The following is a 13,077-nucleotide window of genomic DNA, read 5'->3' as shown; positions in this document are numbered from 1 at the left end:
GCCAGGTTTTAGCTAGTCCTGAAATACAGCCTACCTTTTTGCTCATTTACTTGGTAACGACAACTCTTTCCTACACGCCTGCTATCAAGTATATTTATTAATTTCATAAAATTTGTATACCTCTTGATGGTCGATGAAACACATCTACTGTTTTACCAAAAGAATAAAATGATTAAATAAGTAACTACAACATTCAAAAAAATTAAAACAAGCAATAAACTCAAAAGACATCGTTTTGTCTAAGCAAAAATGTTTTCAGCTGAAAAGAGCACAGTGAAGGCGCCTGCCAGATATCAATAGGCAGGGAGTTCCAAGGTGTAGCTGATTAGAGACACGATATGACTGCAGTAGTCCCAGTAGTGATGTATGGAAGTGAGAGCTGGACTATAAAGAAGGCTGATCGCCGAAGAATTGATGCTTTTGAATTATGGTGCTGGAGGAGACTCTTGAGAGTCTCATGGACTGCAAGAAGATCAAACCTATCCATTCTGAAGGAAACCAGCCCTGAGTGCTCACTGGAAGGACAGATCCTGAAGCTGAGGCTCCAATACTTTGGCCACCTCATGAGAAGAGAAGACTCCCTGGAAAAGACCTTGATGCTGGGAAAGATTGAGGGCACTAGGAGAAGGGGACGACAGAGGACGAGATGGTTGGACAGTGTTCTCGAAGCTACGAACATGAGTTTGACCAAACTGCGGGAGGCAGTGGAAGACAGGAGTGCCTGGCGTGCGCTGGTCCATGGGGTCACAAAGAGTCGGACATGACTAAACGACTAAACAACAACAACATGACTGCAGAAAGGCCTCTGCACCTCTTCCGTGGAGTGTACCCAGCTGAGTACCAATTTGGGAAGTGGGCAAACTGAAGAGAAATCCAGCTGTTGAAACTTGAGGTGCTACTTTTGTCTGTTTGCAACAAATTAAGTTGTGAGGAAGGGATGGAGGCCAATGCTTTATAGAAAGCTCCTCTTACCTGCCCCCCCAGACCAGTCTTCTCACCTGGATTGCAGCCTCTGCGGTTGCATGTTGGCATTTATTGGGCTGGGAGCACTGCCCACAACTGAGTGCAGCGCTTCATGTCGCGTTATTAAATCTTCCTTCAAATTCCAATAAATTAAAATCAAGACCCATTCATTTTGTAAACATTTATTATTATTATTATTCAAGTGCTGGTAATTGGATTGAACTTTGAACAAGGAAAACTGAGCTGGAGAGGAAAACCTGGACAGCGAAAAGGTTGTTGTGAGGAGAACAAGGAAGGCAAAGAATCACTCTGTGGACTCCTGGCCAGGATTTTAGCAACCAGGAATGTTGCCGCAGAGATAGATGTTGAATAAGCCATGTAGGATCCCAACATTCTCACACCCTCGACTCTGCAAGGGGAGGTTTGTGCCTGTGAAGGGGGAAAGCACAACACAATTATTAGTGAAGAAGCATCAAGCACAGTGTTGCCATCTCCAAGACATGGTTGGGCTTTCCAAATTGGGGGCCTGGAAAATAAATGCAGGTCCTGCACCCCTAAGCAGCTTCTACACCAGGGGTCAGGAAACTTTTTAAGGAGGGGGCCGGTTCACCGTCCCTCAGACATTGTGGCGGGCTGAACTGCACGCACACGGTGGGGGTGGTCTTCTCTCTCTCCCCCTCTCTCCCCAGCCCCTCCCCCTCTGCTTTCCTACCTCCTCTGTTGCTCTGCCTGCAGTTGGGAGCCGGTGGTGGTGGCAGCGCCTCTCCTTTGCGGGCCAGCTTTCCCGGCCAGCAGGTGCACCAAGTTCCAGCCAATGCCCCACGATGTGCCCGTCATGATGCCCACAGCGCGGCCATGGGTGGAGAGGCCGGCGGGTGGGTGGAGAGTCTGGGCTGCGCCTCAGAACATGGGTGCCGAGGCTTCGGATTGGCTGGCACCAATCAAAGCCCAGCTCCCTTCCTCCACAGGGTGGGGAGAAGCCAGGAGGGGGGAGGGAAGAGGTGCCGCCATGGTATATGTATGGGGGGGGGGATGGCGCCCGAAAAAATTGCAAAAAAATGGCACAGCCCGAATGATCACACCGATCCAAGCGGCAATTCCAGGACCATCCGCAGGCCGGATCCAGAGGGCAATTGGGCCTGATCTGGCCCGCAGCCCTTAGTTTGCCGACCCATGTTCTACACACTCTGCAAAGTCAGCTTGAATCACATCTACACAAGAAGCTTAAACTGGCTTGGAATGAGTTTGGCTATCATGCAACTGTTCCCTACAAAAGTCTTGGCCTGGGTGTGTGTGGGTTTTTTTTGCTCCTCTCCTCTGTTTGTCAACCTGCCTGTGGTCATGATCTCCTACTGCCTTTCTTAACCTGGTCCACATCCAGAGGTTTCGGACAACGTCTCATTCCAGTCCCAGCATCATACAGCCATGCTGGCTGGGTGTGTGTGATGGGAATTGTAGTCCAAAACATCTGGAGGGCACCAGGTTGGCCAAGATTATTTGGGATTCTTATTTAATCCCACACAGCCATTTCTGCAGCTAGAGAGGAAGAGAAACATGCCCCACCTTGCTCTTTGGAGGCGTAGTACACAGGAATTCCACTGCAGAGCTGCTCAATGGGACTTCGAAACTGAACAGTGTTCTGCACACGGGTCTTGCCAACCAAGAATGTTAAGTCACTCGCCGGAAGGGTGCTCTTTGACAGCTGTGCCAGGGTGGGATGAAAAAATTGGTCAGTGGAATTACTAGTGGAAATTTATCATGATCAGAGATCATGCTTGGAGATGCTCTAGTGCAGTGCTGAAAATCTCCCTCACTTTTTGAAAACCCTTCTTCATCAATTAAGTACAGTAGAAAAAAGACTGCATTCCAAAATCAGGGGTGCCTTACCCATAGAGGCTAGTGGCGCAGGGTGCCAGGGCGGCAAGTTCTGGAGGGCGCCAGGGAAGAGGTGGAGGCTGGATGTGGCGCCTCCCGGCATCAGCTCATGCTCACTGCCCTCGCCCACCTCCGCCATGCCGTGCCAAAGCAGCACCGTGCTTGGAGCCTCCGCCTGCCGTTGCCACCACAGCACGAAGCAGCCAGTTGAGCCAGGAGCTGCTACATCCAGCCTCCGCCTCTCCCCCTCCGGAGCAGCTGCCCTCCAGCCGCTGCCCGCCTCATCCAGCCCCGCAAAGCTGCCGGCAGCGCTGTAAAAAGGTTGGCAACTCTGGGAAACCGGGGGGACGGGCGCGCGCCGGAGGGATCTTTGCACCATGGCACCGGATATGCCTAAGACGGCCCTGTCCAAAATTATCATAGAATGTTTGAAGAAGGGTCTTCTAGCCCAACCCCCTGCAAGGCAGGAATCACATCTCAAGTATCCCTGACAGGTGGTCATGTTGAAAAACCTCCAGTGAAGGAGAGGCCACCACCTTCTGAGGAAATCCATTCCACTGTTGAACAGCTCCCTTCTTGATCCATCTTCCATGCTCAATTTCCTCCACAAATTCCTTTGTTAGCCCCCTCCCTGTGGCTCACCTGTATGCCTGCTCTGCTTATGGCAGTAGTAGGGGAGAATCACAAGAGGTGGCCGTGCCAGACAACGGAATCCGTGCCTGGTGTTGAGTTTCCCATTTCAGCAACAAATTTAAAATCTGCAGATTTTCCCATTGGCATCTGTCTGTGGTGGATTTCTTCATTCCACACACCATTGTGATGTTTAGGACAACTTCATTTGGTGAGAACAATAGCGGCCATTGGGGAACCCACAAAAGTGGAGTCCCCAGGCCTATAAATTTCATGTGCTTCTATGGAGGTATTCCCTCCATAGGTGGGCAGAAGTTAAATCACATTCTCTGAGGGAAATCAAGCCTGCATTATCAGAGCTGGATGCCTGGTTCAGCGAGAAGTACAGGGCAAGCTACTGTCTATCAGGCCAGCTCAAAGCTGAGATTTTCCTGCACATTCTTGGCACATTCATAAGTTCCATTCAGTTCAATTTATTGTGTTTAGTGAGCAGCCATTACACACATAAAAATAAGAAGACGAATGCTGCTAATAATAGTGGTTTACATTTCTACTTCCTGACCTCTACAGGATAAATCATTTCTCATTCACCCTTGAAGTTTCAATGTTTCGTTACACAAATCTGTAAAGCCTTGGTAAGAAATTTGGATCTTCTAAAGGAAATAAACCTCTCTACATCAGGTCTTTGCAAGAGATGTCCCACCCTTTTGCGATCTTAACAATGGGTGGAAGTAATTGTTTCTAACGTCATTATAAAAAGGGCATTCTAGGACTACATGAGTTGTGGCTTCTATTGACACAGAGTTGCAGCCGCAAACTGTATCCTCCTTAGGAAATCCTTTATGTCAGTCCCTCGAATCTGCTAACGGAAGGGCGTTTAGGCTTGCCTGTGTAAAGGCTATTCTCATTTTAACATTTGGCAAATCTATCTTGGCAGGGATGCAAACAATGGAATACAGAAACATACACTTAGTTAGATTGACAGGTGTTGAGCTCATTAGTTTTGTGATTGCGTCTTGGTGTCTCTAAGCCTTTGGAGTATTAATTCTTTTGTTGTTTAGTCAGGGGTCAGCAAACTTTTTCAGCAGGGGGCCGGTCCACTGTCCCTCAGACCTTGTGGGGGGCCGGACTATATTTTGAAGAAAAATATGAACAAATTCCTATGCCCCACGAATAACCCAGAGATGCATTTTAAATAAAAGGACACATTCTACTCATGTAAAAACACCAGGCAGGCCCACAAATAACCCAGAGATGCATTTTAAATAAAAGGACACATTCTACTCATGTAAAAACACGCTGATTCCCGGACCGTTCGCGGGCCAGATTGAGAAGGCAATTGGGCTGCATCCGGCCCCCGGGCCTTAGTTTGGGAACCCCTGGTTTAGTTGTTTAGTCGTGTTTGACTCTTCGTGACCCCATGGACCAGAGCACGCTAATTCTTTAGCTCTCTCAAAAAGATGAAATTGGGGTGTGTGGGGTGTGGAGTGTTAATTCTTTAGCTCTCTCAAAACCCTGCGTCACAAGAAAGGAAGCAGAGGGTCCCAACCTCATGGCAGCAGATTCCATTTCACATTTCCATGAGTTTGGGGCCATGTCTTCCAAAATTGTCATGAGGGATTCTGATACATGCTTGGGGGGGGGGAATTAAACCAAAAAAAGCAGAGCTAGTCTAAGGGCTTTGGCTTGAATGGGCATTACACCCAGTTCTGCAGGGAGCAGTGCTGTTTTGATAGAGGTAGGGACTGGCAGGAGTCTCCTCCAGTGAATCAAAATTGGTCGTGGCCCACAGTGGTGCTCTATATAACAACTCTGGCAATACCCTGGTCTTATAAAGTTCTAAAGTGGGCTGCACCAAGTTGCCCCCTTTCGTAAGCTGGAATCTTGGTAGTCCATTTAAAGTTCTACCACAGGGGTCAGCAAACTTTTTCGGCAGGGGGCCGGTCCACTGTCCCTCAGACCTTGTGGGGGGCCGGACTATATTTTGAAAAAATATATGAACAAATTCCTCTGCCCCACAAATAACCCAGAGATGCATTTTAAATAAAAGGACACATTTTACTCATGTAAAAACATGACCGTCCGCGGGCCTGATTTAGAAGGCGATTTGGCCACATCCAGCCCCCGGGCCTTAGTTTGGGGACCCCTGTTCTACCAGCTAATAAGGTGCTTGGTTGCAGCTGTGCAGACGATTTGCCTGCCCACTGAAAGACCACAATGAGAATACTTGCTCCAGTGTATTTCCTTCGAGCAACCAATTGTAAGATTTCTTAGATTTGCCAAACATAATAACTTTAGTTTTTTGGTAATTTATACTGTACGTGGTAAGATGTTCATTCTTGCAGTCCAAGGTGAACCGATTCAGCAGTCTGCGCAAGCCCAGTTGGGTGTAGGAAATCAAGATTGTATCACCTGGACACATTCATAAGGCAGTGTGAGGAAGCAGTTTCTCCTAATATCCTCTCAAACACTCTTGCAGTTTTTACATCTCTTCTCATGGGGGCTACCAATCAAAGCATATAATTTCCACTACAATACCTTCTGCCCTCTGAAACTGTGGAGTGTCTCCAGGCTTGGGAATAACTCAAAATCCATTGCTGCTACCACACAGACCCTCTTCCGAAACAGCCTTACAGCGAAAAGGCCCTATTAGATGCAAGAAAAGACAGCTTTTAATTATAAACCCAAAGATTCAAATCTCCACGGACCTGTCCCACAAATAGTGGGTCTGAATTACTAGCTGCTCCTAGGGGGTTACCTTTTGGTAATCCCAGACTGCATCCCATCCATTCCACCCATGATAGTTGTGGATCGTGGCCGTTTGATCTTGCTGGTTAACCTTCACCGCCTGGTGGGTGCTGGTGTCGGTATTTCCTTGGTGGTTCACAGCAATTACCTAGGGAGTTTTTAAAAAGGGCTGTAATGAATGAGGCAGTGGGTAGGCATGCAGGAAGAGGGCTATGAAACTCTGCCTTGGCTGGGGATGGAGGGGGATTCGGCAATTTTTCAAGTAGACTGTATCAAAGCTGGATATTATGTCCAGTTCTGGGCACCACAGTTCAAGAAGGATACTGACAAGCTGGAATGTGTCCAGAGGAGGGCAACCAAAATGGTCAAAGGCCTCGAAACGATGCCTTATGAGGAACGGCTTAGGGAGCTGGGTATGTTTAGCCTGGAGAAGAGAAGGTTAAGGGGTGATATGATAGCCATGTTCAAATATATGAAAGGATGTCATATGGAGGAGGGAGAAAGGTTGTTTTCTGCTGCTCCAGAGAAGCGGACACGGAGCAATGGATTCAAACTTCAAGAAAGAAGATTCCACCTAAACATTAGGAAGAACTTCCTGACAGTAAGAGCTGTTCGGCAGTGGAATTTGCTACCAAGGAGTGTGGTGGAGTCTCCTTCTTTGGAGGTCTTTAAGCAGAGGCTTGACAGGCACACGTCAAGAATGCTTTGATGGTGTTTCCTGCTTGGCAGGGGGTTGGACTGGATGGCCCTTGTGGTCTCTTCCAACTCTATGATTCTATGATTCTAAGTCATCATGAAGATTTATTTGATGTTTTAGTGTTATTTATTTATTGAATGTATCTCCTGCCTTTCCTCCAAAGGACAGAAAAAAGCGGGAGCACAGAAAGGGCAAAGTATATTTCCAGGTGGATGAACTGTGTCCTGACCTCTGAAAGAAAAATAACAGTATGTGTCAATGACAAGACTCCAGCAATGGGAAGGACAAGTGGGGGGGCAAGCTCCTTATTTGGTGGGACACCTTCCCCCACCCCTTCTGCCATCATCCATGCCAAAGAAGACCAGGGTGGCACATTTTTGCTTGTGACTTTGCCAGATGTGCATGTGTTTTTTTAAAACAATTCCCCTTAATATCATGCATTTCCACATGCTATTTTCACTAATACATTAATTTTTATGCACAGTTTTTCTTAACAGATGCATTTTTGTCTACAAAACAACAACAACCAACAACAACAGTTGGAGAACTGTGTCACAAAATTCAGAGAAATGTGAATTCTGAAGCCTAGCTGTGTTTCCGTTCACATTGTTTTGAGGAATTCAAATCAGGTGGGTTCATATTAAAATGTGAACCTGACTGAGTGAGTTTCTCCACCGTCCTGGGCTTCAGAACCTAATCTATCCTATCAGGCATCTGGGAAAGGCTGCCCATAAAACAATAAGAAACCTCCTTAACTGGGGTGAGCCCCTTTCCCCCATCCCAACATTGAGAAATGGTGACTTACATCACTGGCTGAAGAACAAGTCAGGGAGACAAGAAATACGAGGACAGCCTGAAGGAGAGATCAAATTTGCTCATTAGATAATTGAAGTTTGAATGGAAATCTTGAACAAAATGCAATGCAGTATGATAGGGGAAGGGCAGAATGGCAAAGTATCTGCCTTGCAAGCAGAAGCTCCCATGTTCAATCTCTGCCGGCATCTCCAGGTGGGGTTGGGACCTCTCAAAAGATATGTGTCCATCAGCATCTTCAAGACCAGCTTGTCTTCCATGGCTACCGTATGCGCAAAGATATCCATCTCTCTTGCCCAGCAACTTGTTTCAGATTACAGAACTTCATAAGGTGATTAACCACATCCATTCTTGCAATGCAATCACATTAGCCGATGGCACCAAAAGAAAACAATGGTTATCACTACCGTGGCGAAGTTAGAAGCGGTACTTACCAAAATCTTCATTTGATCCACCTGCCAGATGTTTCTGAAAAAGAGGATTGAAAGAATCTCAGACTTTATGCTTAAATAAAGTTCCCATATCAGCAATTCCAAGGTCCAGAAAGATTAGCAACATCTGCAGCGCTTAAGTAGCTCCATGCTGGCATTAATCCCAGCTAAAAGTGGTTGGCAAATAACCTAATCTTTTGTTTTAAGCAGACTTCCAGCCAAGTCCTAAACAGATTTTCTCACTAGTAAGTTAGAACCAAGCACAAGAAGATGTGCTCCTGATAGAAAGCTTTGAGGCTGCAGACTTCATTCAGTGGCTGTTGTGTAGTTGAGCGTGGCACTTGCAAGAACCTCAAGGGTGTGCTCACCCACCGTCACCCATAAGGATGGCACAGGCCTGCAAGTATATGGCAGAGTACAAATTTAATTAATTAATATTATTATCAGGAATCAGGAGGGCTGAAGCTGCTTCTGAGTCACAGAATTTAGAATGATAGAGTTGCCAAGCCCACCATCCAGTCCAAACCTCAGTAATGCAGAATCACAGCTCCAGAATCCCTGACAGATGGCTATCCCACCTCTGCTTAACCTTCAAAGGAAGTCCATTCTACTCTCTAGCAGCTCTTACCCTCTGAAAGCTGTTCCTGATGTTTAGCTGGAATGTCTTTTCTTGCCATTGGAATCCATCGGTTCAGGTCTTCCTCTCTGGAGCAGCAGAAAACAAGCTTTAAAAATGTATATACTAAATGTCAAAATAGGGACGTGCGTGGCACTGTGGTCTAAACCACTGAGCCTTGGGCTTGCAGATCAAAAGGTCAGTGGTTTAAATCCCCACGACGAGGTGAGCTCCTTTTGCTTGGTCCCTGCTCCTGCCAACCTAGCAGTTTGAAAGCACGTCAAAGAGCAAGTAGATAAATAGGTACCACTCTGGCGGGAAGGTAAACGGCATTTCCATGCGCTGCTCTGGTTCACCAGAAGCGGCTTAGTCATGCTGGCCACATGACCCAGAAGCTCCCTCGGCCAATAAAGCAAGATGAGTGCCGCACCCCGAGTCGTCCGCGATGGGACCTAACGGTCAGGGATCCCTTTACCTTTACCTTACTAAATGAAAAGGCATACATATGTGTGTATACAGTAGGAAAAATGTGCAATGAGATGCTAATAAATGTACAGAAAAACTTTTTAAAAAAAATAATGATGAAGAAATGTGTTGAACTGGAAAGATGGAACAGTTTTTCTCCATTAACGCCGAGTGAATCAATTATAGTATATTCCTGCGTATAAGACTACTTTTTAACCCAGGAAAATCTTTTCAAAAGTCGGGAGTCGTTTTATATGCCGGGTCGTTTTATTAATACGGCGAGTATATCCCAAACTCTATATTTTAACTGGAAAAGTTGGGGGTCGTCTTATACGCCCAGTCGTCTTATACGCCGGAATATACGGTATGTCAATTCCAAGGAAAGCAATTGGTCTAGAAGCCGACTGCAGCACCCAAGCTCTCCCTGCCTCTATGCTTCTTCCAACAGTATTAGCATAACCCAAGAAAAACACGCTGTCAGCTGGGGCTGGGAGAGGAATTAATTGGATTTATATTTTAATGCAAACCGATCTAATCCCATTGTCATGCCCATGATAGGCAGCTCCTCTTCCCAAGAGGATCTGGTTGGGGATGGTTTGCACCTCCCCCCAAAACTGGCAGCACTCAAATCTTGCACTATGCTATAAAAATATGTGGACGTTGGTGACTGCTGAGAAAATACAGTCACAGAATTGTAGAATTGGAAGTTAGCGCAGGATACTGCAGCACGATTGCTGGCAGGCACAAGGCCTTGCCACCATATAGCACCTTTGTTCAGAGATCTGCGCTGGTTGCTAACTTGCTACTGGGCCAAGTTCAAGGTGTAACTGTTTGTATATAAAGCCCTTAACAACTTGGAGCCAGCTTACCTATGAGATAGCCTTACCACACATGTGCCTACTTCAGCGTTTCTCAACCACTGTTCCGCGGCACACTAGTGTGCCGCGAGACGCTAGCTGGTGTGCGGCGACGTGCGGCGGCGAGAAGGGCGATTTGCATTGTCACGTGCCTGGCGGCCGCCAATACACAACACTAACCTGCCGGAAAGCAATATTTCTCCTCCTCTTTCCCAAAGCTCAGTGCAAACGAGCCTGGCGGCCGCCAATACACAACACTCACCCGCCGGAAAGCAATATTTGGCAAGTGTTTCTTACAGTCATAATTATAATATAGGGCGGCACAGAGTTAAATTTTTTAACTTTTTTAATGGTGGTGTGCCTCGTGATTTTTTTCACGGAACAAGTGTGCCGTGGCCCAAAAAAGGTTGAGAAACACTGGCCTACTTGACTGCTTAAATCCATGCAATGGGCAGGTGCCACGTTAATACTCATTCCACATTTGTAAGAATTCAATCTAATCTTTTAGCACCTATACTTTGAAACTCCTAGCCTTCTTTTTTAATAATAATAATAATAATAATAATAATTCTTATTGATTTTACAAGTGTAGAGTTATAACAGTACCAAATACATGACCATATGTAGAGTCTTCACTGAATCTCCAGACTTCCCACCCTCCCTCCCATGGGTCCTACTGTCAACATTTTCAACTGCATATTATTTCATAATCCATATTTTATATCTTTCCACATTGTCCATAGTGTTTCTTACATTACAAGTGTTGTTAAAATACTGCTAATGTTTTCATCTGCTTACAGTGGTCTCTTAAATAATTTTTCTCATTCTTTCTTGAAGTTTTTGTCTTCTTGGTGCCTGAGCTTTCTGGTCAGCTTTGCCATTTAAGCATAGTCCAACAGCTTGCTTTGCCATTCCTCTCTGGTAGGGACTTCTTTCCATCTCTGGGCCAGTAGCATCTGTGCAGCTGTTATCGCGTACATAAAAAGTATTTTCTGCTCCTTGGAACTCCTAGCCTATTGATATCAGGCAGAAGCTTTCACTGTAATAATAATAATAATAATAATAATAATAATAATAATAATAATAATAATTTATACCCCGCCCATCTGGCTGGTTTCCAGACATTTGGAAGTGTGCCAGTCAATTCCTCAGCCTCAGAACTCCAGCGCCACATAAGAACACCAGAAGAGCCTTCTGGATAATAATAATAATAATAATAATAATAATAATAATAATTTATACCCCGCCCATCTGGCTGGGTTTCCCCAGCCACTCTGGGCGGCTTCCAACAGAGAACTAAAACACAATAATCTATTAAACATTAAAAGCCTCCCTGAACAGGGCTGCCTTCAGATGTCTTCTAAAAGTCTGGTAGTTGTTTTCCTCTTTGACATCTGTTGGGAGGGCGTTCCACAGGGCAGGCGCCACCACCGAGAAGGCCCTCTGCCTAGTTCCCTGCAACTTGGCTTCTCGCAACAAGGGAACCGCCAGAAGGCCCTTGGTGCTGGATCTCAGTGTCCGGGCAGAACGATGGAGGTGGAGATGCTCCTTCAGGTATACTGGACCGAGGCCATTTAGGGCTTTAAAGGTCAGCACCAACACTTTGAATTGTGCTCGGAAACGTACTCATTTCAACTCCTGCAAAAGCATTTTTTTGCTTTTGTTTGTTTAGACAACCCTAACCAGATGTCACCCCAGGTGTCACTACTGAGCGGGGGGGTGACAAAATGCCGGGTGGCACTCATCGCAGGGCCTGCAGCATGTCCGAGCCACGTGTCTCTCCTGGGAATGACATGGTAGCTTGGGCGCCTGCAGGCTCCGTGCTGCCCCAAATGGTCCGCCCACTGCCTCCCCCTCAGCTGTAGGGCAGCTGAGTGGGAGGAGGCAGGCAGACTCCTCAGAGACCCTGCGGAGTGTCCTGCCCCGGCTCGCCCTGCCCCTGGGCACTGAGCATACACACCGCCCCAGGTGCCCGATTAACTTGCTCCACCGCTGGGAGGAAGTCAGAGAGAGGGGGCGGATAAATTATGGACAGCAAGATTAGCAAAGAAAAGGAATAAATCAAAAGGAATAACAGCACAAGGACACAGTGATCTTCATACCGACTCACTTGTAAATACCATCTCACTGGGTTAAGAAACATGCACTTTGCATGACATCACGTGCCCATGCGCTGTGCACCCACAATGTTGGGTGGAACCCAACACATCTGCACCCAGGGGGCTCGGGAAGAACAAACACGAGTGGGTTGGGGGGCTGCCACCCTCCCCCAGCATCTACTGCAGCCTCACCACACAGGCATTTCCACGATGGGAGTTGCAGCCAAAAACCTAGAGGGCACCATATTGGGGGAGGTTGTCGTAGGGCCCATGGCCCACCCATTCCTATAAGAGGCAGCCCCTTGTCAAGGGGTGTTGGGGGACTTGTTCCAACTCCAGAGATGTTGGGCAATGTGATCTCCAGAGATGTTGGGCAATGTGATCTCAGCCAGTTGCCTTCCTGTTCATGATAAGATATCCTCAATGCGATTAGTGCGGGAAATCTCTCCAGGCTTTATTTAAGAGAGCAAAACAGCAATTGTCTTGGAGTCAATGAAATCAGTGTATGAGTTGTTCTGACTTCAATGGCCATTGTTCCCTTATTTCCTCTTGTTCGCCACTGCATTTCATTTATCTCCCTAGCCCTGCCCTTTAGTCTAACAAGAGGATTTGGCAGGAGATGGGCATTCTAGAGGCAGGACTTGACAACAATCAGCAATTGTACTGGCACAGTCGATAAAAGGCATTTCGATGCCAGAGACAAAGAAATAAAATAAAATTACTTAGGAACTTAGAAAGCTACCCCTTGCTGAGTCAGACCATTTAGCTCAGTACTGTCCACACTGACAGGCAGCAGCTTTCCCAGGGTTTCAGACCAAATTCCCGGCCTTACCTGGAAATCCTAGGGATTGAGCCTCTGAAAGTCTGCATGCAAGGCAGATGT

At 46.7% G+C, this 13,077-nt stretch overlaps 1 protein-coding gene across 1 annotated transcript; it reads right to left on the bottom strand.

Moving 5' to 3' along the window:
- Nucleotides 1-1,175: 1,175 nt before the first annotated feature.
- Nucleotides 1,176-6,692, bottom strand: LOC118086023 (gastrokine-3-like). Its single transcript, XM_035117229.2, has 4 exons — nt 6,227-6,692; nt 6,007-6,114; nt 2,527-2,665; nt 1,176-1,392 (listed from the first exon to the last, which is right to left on the bottom strand). The coding sequence occupies exons 2-4, from the start codon at nt 6,061-6,063 to the stop codon at nt 1,295-1,297; spliced, it is 294 nt and encodes a 97-aa protein (XP_034973120.1). The 5' UTR covers nt 6,064-6,114; nt 6,227-6,692; the 3' UTR covers nt 1,176-1,294.
- Nucleotides 6,693-13,077: the final 6,385 nt, after the last annotated feature.

This window comes from Zootoca vivipara, chromosome 6 (assembly GCF_963506605.1).
Source record: "Zootoca vivipara chromosome 6, rZooViv1.1, whole genome shotgun sequence".
NCBI lineage: Eukaryota > Metazoa > Chordata > Lepidosauria > Squamata > Lacertidae > Zootoca > Zootoca vivipara.
This window is presented reverse-complemented; position numbering and strand designations above follow the sequence as displayed.